Source organism: Dicentrarchus labrax, unplaced genomic scaffold (assembly GCF_905237075.1).
Source record: "Dicentrarchus labrax unplaced genomic scaffold, dlabrax2021, whole genome shotgun sequence".
In the NCBI taxonomy this organism is placed as follows: Eukaryota; Metazoa; Chordata; class Actinopteri; family Moronidae; genus Dicentrarchus; species Dicentrarchus labrax.
The window spans coordinates 2,893,825-2,909,812 of NW_026136713.1; the positions used below are offsets into that span (position 1 = coordinate 2,893,825).

The 15,988-nt window shown below is 38.9% G+C and overlaps 2 protein-coding genes across 7 annotated transcripts in view; one reads left to right on the forward strand and one right to left on the reverse strand.

Moving 5' to 3' along the window:
* The window catches only part of ccdc142 (coiled-coil domain containing 142), a 38,066-nt gene extending 34,688 nt beyond the window's left edge, over positions 1-3,378 (reverse strand). For all 3 annotated transcript variants that reach the window (XM_051421210.1, XM_051421209.1, XM_051421208.1), the window contains exon 1: positions 3,011-3,378. The gene's annotated coding sequence lies outside the window, so the exon portion shown is untranslated. The remainder of the gene's footprint in view (positions 1-3,010) is intronic.
* A 4,474-nt stretch (positions 3,379-7,852) lies between these two features.
* Positions 7,853-14,679, forward strand: slbp (stem-loop binding protein). 4 transcript variants are annotated; one of them, XM_051421286.1, is made up of 8 exons: positions 7,862-8,081; positions 9,566-9,688; positions 9,993-10,106; positions 10,196-10,261; positions 10,616-10,738; positions 12,007-12,162; positions 12,531-12,639; positions 14,057-14,679. In XM_051421286.1, the coding sequence occupies exons 1-8, from the start codon at positions 8,023-8,025 to the stop codon at positions 14,126-14,128; spliced, it is 822 nt and encodes a 273-aa protein (XP_051277246.1). In that variant the 5' UTR covers positions 7,862-8,022; the 3' UTR covers positions 14,129-14,679. The 4 variants fall into 4 exon arrangements, with proteins under 4 accessions (XP_051277248.1, XP_051277247.1, XP_051277246.1 ...); XM_051421285.1 differs by having other exon boundaries at positions 7,868-8,081; positions 10,190-10,261; XM_051421288.1 differs by lacking the exon at positions 10,616-10,738 and having other exon boundaries at positions 7,853-8,081.
* Positions 14,680-15,988: the final 1,309 nt, after the last annotated feature.

Below are 15,988 nucleotides of genomic sequence, written 5' to 3' on the forward strand. Positions count from 1 at the left end.
ACAAATCGTGCGAAGGCCCTATTGTAATTGTAGGAATTATTATTATTATTCAGACATTTTGAATGGCTTTCTTGAGGCTTTTTCATATTTAAAAAGTCCTGAAATTCTGCATACAGGTCAGCTGTGGCGAGACTTGGCGAATTTATGGGTCTCGGACAAATGCACGGGGAAATGGCTCGACAGCGCCCCCTATTGAGCAGCCCCAACGGCACGTTTCACCTATGAGTATGAAAGGTGGTACACATGTAGATCACATCCTTTATACAAAAATTCATGTTGCGGTCTGCACATATTACACTTGCACGTGATGGGGCCGCAGCACACCCCGAGTTGCGTGGAGTGCGAGGGCCCATTCATCGCTGCTTGCAGCTTTAATTATTTTTATTATCACTATATGTTACCATAGACTTCTACTCCACCATATCTCAGGGGGAAATATTGTACTTTTTACCTCAGTACATTTATCTGGGTTACTTTACATATGCAGATTTCCCGTTCAAACCATTTAATGAACAAATGCATGATGCATTATTATAGATCAAATTAACCAAACTGTATATAAAGTACTTAAATTAGATTTACCTCGACCAACAGTAAAATGCTACACATAGCTTTTTTTGATGGTACTATCTTTAGGTCATATATTAATAAGACCTTTACTTGTTATGGTGTATATCTCCCTTGCATGCTACTTTTACTTATTTTCCTTTTTAACCCTTTAAGATTACATCCCCACTCATATTGCACGAGTCATATTGCATCAAGATATTTTTTTCTTCCTGTAAAACAAAATGTGACATCTGCTTGCTTAAACATGAAACAACCAATTTCAACCAATAATATCATGACATCCACCCATTAATCAACTTTTAGTAACTTAGAGCGAAGATTCATTAATTACAGCAGCAGCGATGCTTCACAACAGAGTAGAGGTTGGAGCTGTTCAGCGCCATAGCTGTTATACATCGCTCAGGTAGGCAGTGTAGCCAGGGCTTAGTCTGTTAGCAACAACATGGCTTTGTGCCAAAGCTGAGTGTTTCTTGGGGCCTGACCTCCCTGTACAAAAACACAACTTTATTATCATTGTACAAAACACAACTTTATTATCACTGTACAAAAGACAACTCAGAGATTTGGGTAAAACCAGAGAATGTCTAATAAGGAGAGAAGTTCCACTCTCAGTAAACTTCCGGCTTCTGAACTGTTGCAGTTCCACTCTGGTTCCATATGAGGGCGCTCACAGGATGAGTGCAGAATGAATGGCGGTCTATGGAGCTATACCCCTCAAAATCCACTTTTCTCAGGATATCATTTTTTGTCTAGTAATTTGAATGTTGCATTCAAAAGGGGATGCATAGAAATGACACATTGCTGGGTGTTAGATTTTTTAGAGTCACTTATTTGCTTTAAAAAGTCTTTTAAAATGTCAATGACGTCATACACATCGTACGGCCAGAGATACTGCTTTACGGCAAGCCTCGAGTCACTTTGTGCTTCCGCGCTCTGCACTTCCTTTTCTCTCGAGGCATCGACAACACAGACATAACGATAGGCAGATAAAAGTACCAGCAACCCAAAAAAAAGAAAGAAGAAAGGACTTGGGCGAAAAAATCCGCCTTAACATTCTGGTCCCGCTTCGGATGCCACGATGCCATCAAGCGGGATCTCTGGTCGTAATCAGTCCTTCACTGACCAATCAGAGTTCATTAGCAGAATGCTAGCATGTTATGGGCAACAACAACTCGTCCTGTAAGAAATCGAATGGACATAAGTACTCGTTCATTCAACTTTCGACCTATAACCCATGTTGAACTTTAAAAACTACAATCAAATCTGAGATTTCTCAACGACAATCAGGTGAAAGAGACAAATTTAGCCGTCTAGCTCCATCTGCTCCCATTCGTTCTGCACTCATGGGCGATCGCCCCCAGTGGAATTCTGGTGGAACTGCAACCAAAATTCGGTACAATGGGACTTAACAGAGAGTGGCCAGGCTCTCCGTAGACGGGCTCTGGTAAAACTGTATCATATTTTATAAAGAAAATATGTTCTGATTTTCCCTCTGACGTCCCCCGGTTGCTCTGCATCAACTGCTGCTGTAGCTTCCATTAGCATACAACGAAACCAGGCTCAGCAGCTGGACCAGGGCCAAATACAGCCTCCGAGACAGATGGAGGTTAGTTTGATGATACTGAGGTGGTGTATGGACTTTCCTGATGGACATGTTGCTAAAGCAGCTAACTAGCTAAGAGTCATGTTAGATACCATTACCTAGTTAACTTGTGCAGCTAACATTAGCTGACTCAGAGTGCTAGGAGTCAAACCAGGCAAAAGAAACACCTCGGTACTGTATTCCCTGTCGTCAAATTGCTATAGCTGCATGGCTGTCGGAAGTAACACACATTTGGTGTTGTCGGCTTCCACAACAAGTCCCTCCCTAGCTACCTGTTTTTACAGGAAAAAAATAAATATGAGGAACCAAATGGCACTCTGATTTCAGTTTCATGTGGATTGTAGGTTTTCCTGCTGAATAAAATATGTCTGCTTCACTGTAAAGTCCATTCTCAGTGTATGTGCACCATTGACCGTATATAGTATAATGGTGAAGCTGCCATGGTGACTGCAACTTTCTACGTCACACTGTACAAGTTGCATACTGGACCAGGATTGACTTCCAAACTATTTGTGATGTCACAGATCATGCTTGTAGGCCCCACCTTTAATATCATTCAAAAAGCACACTGTAGGAACAAAAAGAAAATGAGGACTTTAAATCAATCTGAATACTTGATGCCTAATATTAACCTCTAGGGCGTAAGGCTAATATCTTTAATATTTATTTGAACGGTGGTTTCACTTGTTGTGAAGAAGAACACACAACATTCAATTCACACAGACGCTTTTCTTCCTGAAACTGACCCTTTGACGTATGACTGCTTTAAGATAAACAGGTGACATGCAGAAACATGGATTCGAGAGCTAATATTCATTATCAATACATTATTCTTACTCGACATTAGAAATGGCGTCCAAACGTCCATCCCAGCTGCATCCCAGTGACAAAGACGACCTGTTCCGACAACTGCCTCGTCTTTATTCTGACTGAGAATCTTCACATCCAGTTAACGTTAATAATCCTACACAACTGTTGGTAGCACCACACTTAGCTAGCTGTTTAGCAGTGTAGCAACAACGAACGGCTTTTTGTATCAGTCATGTTTATCAAATTCCTTCATTGAAATGGCCGCCGAAAGACAACTCTCTTATTATTGACTTACGTCTTTTCTAAGATGTACTTGTTAATCCACTGCTCACGACGGAAGTGTAGTTTAAAATAGCATCTGCTAGCGAACTGAAGCCTGAAAACACAGGATGTAGCAGCAGCCAATCAGGAGACAGCGTCTCCGGTTGTCATGGAAAACAGAGAAGGCTTTTTTTCTTGACCTTTACTAAAATGACATCTACACATTGGCACAGTGCAAAATAGAGTATGGAAGCCCAATCCCGCCAATGTGACAAAAAAAAAAAAGGTTTCTGAAAAGTCATTGACTTAGTATCTCAAAATAATGACTTATTTTGAGATACTAAGTCAATATTTTAAAAAGATTTCTCATTATTTTGAGATACTAAGTCAATATTTTAAAAAGATTTCTCATTATTTTGAGATACTAAGTCAATATTTTAAAAAGATTTCTCATTATTTTGAGATACTAAGTCAATATTTTAAAAAGATTTCTCATTATTTTGAGATACTAAGCCAATGCTTGTAAGCTCCTACAGCATAATGACAATCAGCTGCTGAGAAGATAAAATGACTGTAACATGCTGTCCCCTGTGCATAATGGTTCATGCATCCTCTAAAGACAGTCAGGACATTGCTTCATATAATCCTAAATTTGACAAATAAATAAAAAAATAAAACAGAATATTTGCAGCAAACATTCATTGATTGTTTTGTTTTATTTCATAAAATGAACAAACATTTAAAAAATAAAATCATAATTGTGGCATGGGCCAAAGCCAATGAGAAACAACAGCTTTAGCTGATCAGAAGACGTTTAATAACCAGCCAATTAGTAGTATATAATGCTTTTTACAATCAATATGGATGCATGTAATAAACAGCCAATAGAGATGTATTTAACAGACACCCAACAGGAGGCATTTAGGAGTGTGGATACGTGCTGACGTGCTACGGTAAGCGTACTGACTCATTTCCGGTTTACTTCCTGCTCTGTGTACACTGTTTGGTGCTGTAGCTCTGTCGGTGAACGCTAAATCTAAATTTGTTTTACTTGGTACAGCGGTTATTTTCCCGCTTAAAATTTAAACATAGACTAGTTCTACCTAAACACTCGGAGTTACTCCTTCTTTTAGCGACTTTTCGCTTTAAAAAAAAGTGTGTCAGATGTTCAGTTATTCCTCTGCCTCCTTTAATGATAATGGTACCTGTATTAAGTGTAGTTTATTTACTGCGCTGGAGGCGAGGCTTAGTGAGTTAGAGGAACGGCACCGCACCACGGAGATATCTTTAGCCGCTACAGCTAGCCAGCCCCCAGTAGCCGGTGCGCATGAGCCCCAACGTGGACATTTTGATTTATTCTTTCCAAATCTAGGACAAAAAGCCATCCATAACCTGTATTAATTCAAAGTAAAAAATAAAGCTTTTGATTTGGACAATTGAAGCATTAGCCTTTGTCTTTTTCAAAACACTTCTCATTAATGATTGCCGTATATGTAGACTAATATACACACATATGCACTGCGTAACTTTACAACTTAGTCATTATGAAAAACAAACGGTGGGTGATATGACTCAGGGCTCAATTGTCTTTGTAGCCTACTATAAAGCTGAGGATCTTGAAAAGAGGTCAAATTGTTGAAAAAAATGTAGGCCAAGAATAACATTGGTCAGTGCACACATTTTCTTTTAAGTTATTACTCATTCATAAGCCAATCTCATAAGATGTCATAGGCCTATACATTTTATTGTGTACTTTACAGTTTATACAGTACTTCGCTGCCTTTTCATTATCATTTAACTTTGACTTTATTGCACTGCTCTTTTCTCCTTTTTTTTTTCAATTTTTTTCTGTTGTATTTTTATTCTTAACCACCATAAATTTCATTTTTGGTTCTATGTCTATGCTAATTATGTTCTTGTGCTGCTGGAACACCTAAGTACCACTAGATACAACCCTAACTCTTGATATCTACAGTATAATCCCAGTGAATTATTAAGTGATCAATGAGAAAAACAAACACACCAAGTCACAACATGATCAAAGGTTCTGTAGCCCACAACCCCATCTGTGTGACATTCACAATAGGCCAAATTATTTCTTTTGTCCATTATTTCCTCACAGAATTTCCACGTCCTCAGTGTGTAAAATGTGAATTTGAAGGGCTCCAGGACTGATTCCTTTTCATGGTCATCCACTTGATCTTTCCACAACCTCCCATACTGTAGAGCAGCCTCAGCCTGGTTCTCCTCCCCCATGTACAGAACATCAAGCAGGTCCACTTTGGCAGAGAACAGTTGTTTGTTGGCCTCAACCCACTCTGCTGCATGTCTGCAATCGCGAAGAATGCAATCTTCAACCGAGTCCTATGGAAAAGACAGAAAGATGTCTGTACCATAGCTGCTGCACCAACAGTATCTGACCAATAGATACTGTGAAAAAGCTTACCCCTTCCACTAGCTACATCTACAAACCATAATTCCTACCGAGTATTGTTCGTGGAGTATTGTAGGAAACCGCTGGAAGTCAAGTATTAAATTGCAAGATAAATAGGGGACTTATCAAATCTACTTCAAAATTAGTCAGTACAGTCAACATATGTTGTCGATTAAAAGTTGTGCTATTTGTGACTGTACGTTGAAGGGCGTGTCTGTGGCGTGCCGTCAAAGTCGGCCACTGTGATGCCATTTCCGGCATTTCAGGGCTTCTATTTTAACTAACTCCTACAGATTTCCTCATATTGACTTCATATTCGATCACTGCAATCTAGACGATCATAAGTTAATCAAATATTTACTGTGCGTCAAACTGTGTGTCCGTGGCGTGGCACTGAATTTCCCCTTTTCGCATTGAAGAGTCCCTCTATGAAAGCGTAAGTCTTTTGCAGTGTCTAAAACGTATGACAATGTAGAGTGGTCTCCCTCAGCGTCTGGCAATGAGGGCTTGGGAGTGGGGTGACGTGGCGTGGCGCCCGAGTTGCGTGGAGTGCAAGATAATGCTTTTTACATTCAATATGGATGCATTTAATAAACAGCAAATAGAGATGTATTTAACAGACACCCAATCAGGAGGCATTTAGCATCCAACCAATCAGGATGGATTTTTCAAACAGACAATCAGACAGTTAACCAATCAGAAAGCATTTAGCTAACAGCCAATATGGAAACATCTAATCAGGATGCATGTTAAAGAAAACTAATCAGAATACATTTAGTTACACAGCCAATATCTTGTTACTGCTGTACATTCCTTGCAGAAGTAATTCCTGTGTATATGTATATGTATAGAAATAACTATGGTACTGGTTTATTTTATAAACTTTTATGTTATGTTTTAATGAAATTATTATTTCATTATACAATCTTGTGTTGTATAATGATAAATACATTTCCTTGATTACTTAAGTAGGACACCTACAATGAAGCAGGGATAAATAACTCTTATAGCTATATAGACTATTGACTATCTTCACCCTATTATTCTACTGAATACTGATTGCTGATAGAATAAAGGACCAGTATGTAGGATTTAGTGGCATCTAGTGGTGTAGTTGCGTTAAAAAAATGTGAACGGCTCTATGTAGAACCAGTGTTTGGTTTGGTATTTTGGTTTCTTTGGAAGGTGGGTAGATGCAACTGACTAAGCCAATGAGTAACACCATCTAATTAAAATGGTTACAAAGTTAAGTTAGAAAAGGTAAAAGTTTTTGGTTCGGATTTTCTATCCAAAATCTTCAAAGATTTTGGTAAATTTATTTTAAAGTTGTGACTTTTAAACTACCTGTAGGCCTAGATATCTGCTTTTCATCAACAAGCCCTCCATTATTGGACATGACCAGCAAGGGGGCACATTACCACTAATAATGGTGCTTGTTAAAATTAAACATACCTCTATTGTCAGAGATTATTCACTGATACATACTTAGATACACTGTTGATATTGCTATTGGTGGAATTGACAGCTTTTCAAATACTTTCAGGATGAGAATAAGAGCTTGGTAGGTAGGTAAGATAGTTCATTTGGCTAACAGAGATGAGTTGTGGGGAGCACACAATATTGTTTAATAGAATATAGTAGACTGTTTTCTTTATAGACTACTGTAAACTTAACTGGATCCTGTATACGTACTCCTGTATGGTAGGTGGCGCTATGCAGTTAAAATTGCAATTCGCCAGAAAACGCGAAGAAGACAAGCTATCAGAAAGAAGACGAGAATATGGCTGCGTTTCATTAGTCGTTCAACACGCCCTCGGCACTTGCCCTCGGGGGAATCCCCGCCGCCATCATAAGTGTCGTTCCAACTGTCTGAGATGGACCCTCGGAGGGCTGAGGGAGCGAGTGAACAACGATGGTCACTCCGAGGTGGATATCACCCACAATGCATTGCAGTTTACGTCATTGCCGCTATAACAAGCAAGTGCGTTTCATTTAAATCCCCCGCTCCTCCCCGCCCACTTTCCCTCCGCGCTCCAAGTGGCCTCCGTGCGACGTATGCTGTTACGTCATACCAAGGGCTGACGGGAAGTGAACGAGGGGAAGTGGAACTACTAATGAAACGCAGCCAGAGTATCGCTGCCCTCTGCCGCATCCGGAACAATGATCCGGAAGGAACCATAGACGTACAGCCGCCCTTTCCGGTCATGTGACTTTTTGGATTGTTTGGGGTCGCGCGTCTTTCAGTGTTGGCGGGTATCTAAACTGCCAGCCGGCTGTTGTGCTGCAGAGCCTGTCGGTTGTCCACACAAATACTCTACTGCTCCAAATATTCACTATAAAGAAAATGTCTGACTGGACCAGAGGCAGACGGCGCGAGGCTCAAAGCAGCGAACATGAAAATGGGTAAGTTTTGAATTCGGTCGTTTCACCCCCTTAAAATTACGTTTTACAAGCTTGCGTTGTGTCTTTTTCCACTTTATGTTAGCTGAAAACTTGTTTTCAAATATGTTTTACTACATGAGTTGCTAGCACAAAACACGTTTGCTGGTAACATGCGTAGCTGATTATAACTTGAACGAACGTTGTAGTTACGTGTTCAAGTAAGTTAGTTCAACCTTTTGTCCTTCCTGCGCTAACGTTAGTATGACTCCTATATATATACTAACGTTAACTAACGTTAGTACGACTCCTAATATACTAACGTTAACTAACGTTAGCGCTTACATCTATCTAACGTTAGTAACCCGTGGCTCTTTTGGGGCTAACATGTTTTGTTGACGTTAACTGGCGTTAACCTCGAGTAAAAGTGGTTCACAGTGGGGTATAATTAGGCATTGTGTGTGTGTGTGTTTGTGCACACACAGCTAAAATGCTATTTGACAGGAGTACAATATGGAACATGCACAGTAAAGTCAGGGGAGATGACAGACGTTTTGCTGACTAATAGTTACTCTGGGTACAACTGAATTAATATGCCTAACGTTACGTTTCCTCTCAACCCGAAACCATCAGGTCGGACAGATAATGGATGGATAACCGGAAGTAGGAAGTTACATTATGTGGCGGGAGAAACTTAAACGAATTAGCGCTGTTGTATAAACAATAAAGACAAGTTAACTTGAGAGGTAACCTAACCATCATTTTCTTAACGTTCAGACGGCAAATTTAGAAAAGGCCAGAAACTCGTTTAAAACCAGTCGCCACTCTTATTAAGGTGTTTTCAGAGGACTCTAACTTTAGGCATCTGAATGAACAAATATTCTCTCGTCTCTACAGGGTGGAAAATGAGCCTCTTTTACCAGCTGCTGACGGATGAATGTTCAATGTTACCAGCTTCAGTAGTAAATCATTGTTTTTTGTCAGTGTTTTTTTTTATATTTGATTAAAGAAGAGAATTATAATAACCACATGGGTTGTGGTTTTTCACATTACTCAGACATTACCAAAACAATTGTCCTGAACTGGATTAGAATTTCTCTAAATAATAAATCTAACTAAATTAAAATAAAAGTCACCATATACCCTCAATAATATGTAGTGGAAACATCTGACATTTCAGTAAAATAAATACAACTGACAGCAAACTCAGTCATCAATCAGTAGCAGTACTTCCTCCTGTCTTCTCAGATTCACGACAAAACTAATGTAATAGACTACATTCAGACATTTCCTTGAGCGGTTTCTAGCTCACTATTAGATTAACTACGGTGCTGTGGTTGTGACAACCTGATTATCATTATTAACCATTTTGGCTGTGTAATGCTGCATTTTGTGCTCTTTTGGTTTAGTGGTTTATTTGACTCTAATAGAAACATCATTTTGTGACTTGCTTTAAATTTTGTCGAACATATGATTAAATTCTTTATTGTGTCTTCCCTGCGTTGGAGCTATGGGCCATCTCGGTGGTCCCACTGCAGGAAGAGAGGGATCGATGGAAGCCTGCGGACCAAAAGAGACCCAGATGGTGGTGAGAGGGAAAATGATGGCAACTCTGACAACAGACATACCAGGTAAGAGTATATACCTACAACAGACCTAGATTTACATTCATAGATGGATGTGAGATGGGTCATTAAATTTGCAGTGTTGAAGGAACAGCCAACGCTGAGCAATAACTTCAAATAGCAACTTTGCATTAAAAGACTTCACTGCAGACATATGCTCACAGACGTGGTGACACAGTGTCAAGCAAATGCTTGCTAAGATGACAGTTAAATTATGCCATTAAGCCTACTTAATGGTAATATCTGAAGGAATATCCCATGATGCACCAATATAACTGTGCATCCGTAACACTTTGCGTTTCCTCCTTAGTTTCACCACTCCAGAGAGTGCAGGCCCAGTGTCTCGCTGGGGCAGACAGGCTGACTGGGGCAGCCAGGTGGAGGATGATGAGATGAGGCGAGATGTCCACAGAGACATGCAGCGGTAACCAAACCCTACTTCAATTTGAGTGGTTTTATGCCCAATTCATTCAAAGCACCCTCTTTAATGAGTGATTGTGTGTCCAGTTACAGGAGGAGGATACTGGGTGGAGAGGTCACCCAGAGAGAGAGAAAGACCTCCTCTGGCTCTTCTGGAAGGTATTTCACCATCTCTCATATTGTCTTTTTATGACCATTCAACTGAGAATACTCATTTGTTGATAAAACTTGTAAACACATGTCGACATGCTATAGCTCACTGGTTCTCAACCTCATCAGGCAGGCAACAACATAGTCAGTCTTAGACATTCTCTCATTGCAATAACCTCTAGTCAATAAAATAATTGTGTCAAGTATTTGCTGTTTTTATTGGGGTCCCCACACCCCAGGTTGAGAATCACTGCTGTAGATTACATTACAGCTGCTATTTGCTTCCATTGACAAATTAATAGCAACCTGTCATGCCTTTTATTGTTTGACTCCAAATCTCTGAATGGGTGGTATCTGTTGCAGCTGTGATTCCAGAGAGGGGGAAAACATGGAGAAAGACGAGGCAGTGTTGCTACGGCGTCAGAAGCAGATAAATTATGGCAAGAACACACTGGCCTACGATCGATACATCAAAGAAGTCCCAAAGTAGGTCTACACAAACCCACCCTTCAATCCGTACAGCTACTAAACTATCATGAGCCCATATGTGCAACATCAAATGTTATACTAGAGAGTCACTGTTGTGCAGAGACCGAGAGGGGTTATTGTACGAGAAAGAAGTGAAGTCAAAAGTTTTTATTACGTCTTGTGCTATACGTCACCTATACTCTAGCATCTGTTCCAACAATGACTCATTTTTTAGGGTACTTTCCGGTGTTGTTAATGCTATATCAGACTTTGTAATTTCTGCCAAACAATAACAGCTGTTGATGACTCGCCCTGCACTCTGGGGTGTATGCAAATTTTACATCCAATGTAATGCACAATTAGTGCTACTGGCTTCTGGTAAACCAGTCAATAAGTATATGTAAGTCCCCACCAGCTGCCTGTTTTTATAGGAAACACGTAAACATGAGTAATCAAATCTGCTTTCTGTTCATGGGGACTTTAAGGGTTACATAGTGGCATTATCACATGTTGCTCTAAAGGGTCATGTGTTAATACAATTATTAATAATAATAATAATAATAATAGTGCTGTCCAGCGATTAGAATATTTAATCGCATTAAAGTCATAGTTAACTCGCAAGTAATCGCACATTTTTATCTATTCTAAATGTCCCTTGATTTTTTTGTCCCATTATTTTTTTTCTCATTTTAATGCTCTTATCAACATGGAAAAGTGGATCGACTTGCTTTGTGCAAATGTTGTTTTTATTGAAAAATCATCCATTGTTGCCTGGCTTTGACAAGGGGGCGGAGAATTCGCATCAGCTGTGTGCTTGGCCATCAAGTGGTATTTCAGACTGGACGTGCTGTGATGATAGCTCAGTTCACAACCACAAAACACACAGATCACTTTGGTCTTGTCAATGGAACCATTTGGCAACTTTTTAAAAGTAAACTTTCCATTCAGAATATTATTGGCATCCATTTCAGCGTCTTGCGCTCGCCATCTACTCAAAACGTAACGTCTACTACTCTTAAACAAGAGTGCCTGTTGTTTTGTTTCCGGTCTAGCTAGATCCGGTGTGGTTTTGTAGTTTTTCTAATGTTACTAGTTGTTGCAACAGCATGTGAAAAAAAACTACAAAGTGTGCTAGGCCAAAAAGAACGTTAATCTCGCGATAAATAAATTGACGCTGTTAAACTGGGTTTGCCTTAATGCCGTTAATAACGCGTTTAACTGACAGCACTAAATAATAATAAATAAATAAAAAACATGATCCTATTGGTTTCCCTTTTTGTTTCCAGACACATGCGTCAGCCGGGTGTTCACCCAAAGACTCCCAATAAGTTCAGGAAGTACAGCCGTCGCTCCTGGGACCAGCAGATCAAACTGTGGAAGGTCAAACTGCACGCCTGGGACCCCCCAACTGAGGGCAGCCAAGACAAAGTCCTCGATAACATGTAAGAAGATATTTGGCCCACAAAGCACAGACCCTATACACACACTATACACTATGGGGCGGCTGTGGCTCAGAGGAAGAGCGGGTCGTCCACTAATCGGAAAGTTGTTGGTTCGATCGTTCACATGTCGAAGTATTCCTGAGCAAGATACTGAACCCCAAATTGTGTGAGTGTGTATGAATGCGTTAGTTTCTGTTCGATGGACTTGGCCATCACTGAGTGAATGTGTGCGAAAGGGTGAATGTGGCACGTAGTGTAAAAGCGTTTTGAGTGGTCGGAAGACTAGAAAGGCGTTATAAAAGTACAGGTCCATTTACCATTTACAGTCTAAGTGTTGCTCAAGTGTTGTTTTTCGCCTTTTCCTGCAGTGACGAGCTGGGTCTTGATGATGTAATGGACATTGAGCTGGACTTTCCTATCTTGTCAGACTCCCAGAATGTCCCAGCCTCTCTCACCACACACAGCCTATCACTGGAGGTGAGTTGTAGCACGTATAAAGCTCAAACACACATAACACTGTAGACATAGTATTGAGGTTTAATGGCATTAAAAAGCCATAAAAATCTAGCCAAGTTAAGTTTTAATGTAATTTGAGCTGACCTAACCTATCATTTTCTATTATGGGAACGGTTCTATCAAATGAGGACTTGTTGAATGGGAAATCATCAAATAAAACTTCACTGAATCATGATGTGTGATATAACGTGAGAAATCATTGCTGTTATGCAACCACTGGTTAACGTAAGACTTTTTTTTCTGATTTTGTATTTTGTTAGAGAATGAAAATTGCTTATTGACCATGAAATGTAAATGAAAAACAAACATCAGTTAACCTCTCAGTTTCTTTAAAACCTGTTTTGTGAAAAGAAAAAAAACTGAAGGACCAAAAGATCTTATCGGAATGCACAGGTTGATTGTCTGAGTAGCATTGTGTGAGATGATTTCCACGTGCAGTTGGTCTGTGAGGGTCCTGGTCTGCTCAACTAGTGCCATAAAGGCTACAAAAGCTCTGCTGGTTAAAATATAAATGCTCTGTTAAAATTCTCATTAATTTATTAGTTGTAGGTCCGGGTCGGGATAGGAAGGCAACCGGGTCCAGATCCGGATAACCTTTTTATATAAATTTGTTCATTTACTCAAAAACAATGTAGATAACATGCCATTACCTAAACTAAAAAATATTAATATTGGCTTGGTTGATTTTGTTTTACAACACAATTTGCAATAATACATTTGGGGCAATTTTTGCTAAATATTTAAATTTTAAATAATAATTTAACGAGAAGAACTCTTTATGTTTTAAACTTCCACTGACACCATCCAAAGCCTTGATAAAGAGCCTTGCATGATTTTCTCATTTCCAAATCCATAAATATAAATTTCGTTTCCCTTCTATCTGTTTAAATTGGAGTACATTTGAATAATAAACAAATGTAATTTCTGGTTAATAATAATATTATTATAAACAAATATAACATGCATACTTGTCACTGCATTAAATAAATGTATAAGGAAGATCCAAAATCCCCCTGCCAGAAAGTCTTTCTGAATAGGATTTAATATAGTCCCGTGTGATGTTTGTCTTTTTTGTTATTTGTATATATTATTTTATTCTTCTTATGTCATTGCATTGACAAAACTTAGCATGGCAGTAGGAGGGAGAACCAGTTCCAGGCTTGATGAGAATAATGAAGACTTGTAAACAGATGGAAGTGAAAACAATAGACATACAACATTCAGCCTTTTCTTTTCATCTATTGTTTCTTCTTATATGGTGTTGTAAATCTGAGGTGTGGGTCATTAAATGCGAAACTTGAAGCAGAGATTGTAATAATACTTGAATGAAGATCTGTTTTTTTTTATTGAACTTGATTGCTTGTGTTCTCCTGCTCAGGGTGAAGATTGTTTGGGTACTCCAGTTAAAGTGCAGAAGACAGAAACCACAGCAGAGCCTGACATGGCATAGCTCATCATTGGTCCCCTCTGCAAGAAAATACACCATGTTCACCCCCCCACAACATATTAGGTATTGTTTCTCCATTCACACTAGTGCTTCTTAACTCTTAGGTTGGGGCATTTTACAAATGACTAATCTACTCAGGGAGTCTTCTTTTATGGCAGGATTTTACAGTTGCATCAAGCTTCAGTCAGTTAAATGGTTTAGATCACAGAAACACTAGTAGCACTGATCTGTGGCCTGTGGTTTGTACATTATGTGCAAATGTTGAATCATCCTGCTTATACTTGCTTAATGCAAGAATATACAAAAACTGGCTGAACTCAAATGGTTCTCTGAAGAGTTTAAAGGAAATGGGCAAACCAAAGTATTTTCCTTTTTAATAATATTGACCAGATTCTTTTCCAAGTACAATTTGAAGTACTGAAGACCATTGCTTCAGTTATATTGGGCTGTGATTTGTTTTTACATTGGTTGTTTTGTAATACTAATGTTACTGTGTTTCTTATTGCTGTTTCCTTCATGGTGAAGACTTTCAAATAAAAACAAACAAACTTGAATGTCTCATTGTCTTTGGATTATTACTCATCATGTCATCCTCGTGTGACACCATTGCTCCAATACTGTTAAGTGTATATGTTTGATTAGTAGGCCTGCATATTTAGCTGCTATTTTCCGTTTGTACTAAAACTACTATCAAATTGGGTTTTATCAAAGCGTGTGAATGTAAAAGGTTATACCAAGATGCCTATTAAGCAGGACTCTCAAACTTGCATAAAAACCACAAGAAAGTCCAACCAGCAATTGACTGAAAGAAGTGGATTTTTTTTTTTGGATCAGCTTGGCCCAGGTGATGTGATACTGGCTGATAGAGGTTTTGGTATAGCAGAATCTTGGTCTGTACAATGCTGAGCTTAAGATCCTAGCTTTTACTAAAGGGAAAAAGCATCAGTTAGGATCTATGTGGAGAGCTCTGTCGGTGAGGCACCGAATCGGTACACCATACTACAAAGTATAATTGAAATTCAAATGTGCAGAGCTGAGCACAGTGTAACAGTCACCCCTAGATGTAACAGTGCATGTGTGCTATGCACTGACAAATTTGGTTAACATTAGAAAAAAGTGTTACTACACTGGATTGTTATTTCCATCAATTATTTAATGACAATGATGGATTAATGAATAACTGGTCATGTCTGTGAATTAAATCTTTCATTCACCGATTCATTTAAAAAAAGAATCAATCTGCTTGCGATATATTGCAATATATTGAATTCTCCGTATCGCAACGTATCATATCGGCATATTTTTACCAATACTCCTCAACTGCCTTTGTCTTATGTTCATTGCCCCATCTAAAAACTGAAAAAATGTTGTACACCTTAAGTATCAAATTATAGTAAGAAATTATAACCATAACAATGTACATTGTTCATATCACAGCTACATTACTACAACATACAACATACAACACAACCGGTAAGAAAAGTACACATTAAATAAAAAATGGAATAGAAAAAACATGATATGATAAAAAATATGCTTAACAAATTATTAATTAAGAAAATATTTGATATAATCGCTTCAGAGGTTCCTGTTTTGTGGAGGACTGGAATGTACAGCTGCACCCCAGACTCTACAAATCCAGCAACAAAAAATTAACCCTGAGTCATATGTAAGAAAAATGCTTAAAGGATTGTTATAATTGATATATGGAGGGAATTCCACCCATCTGCAAAGTAGTTTATTTTCTTCTCCCACTCCCATGATGTCCACTCGAGGTTTGATTACTTTATTATGTTCAACTCAGAGAGACACAGAATCCTAGATTACAGGAAAGGGACTGAAGACGATGTTGAAATAACAGGA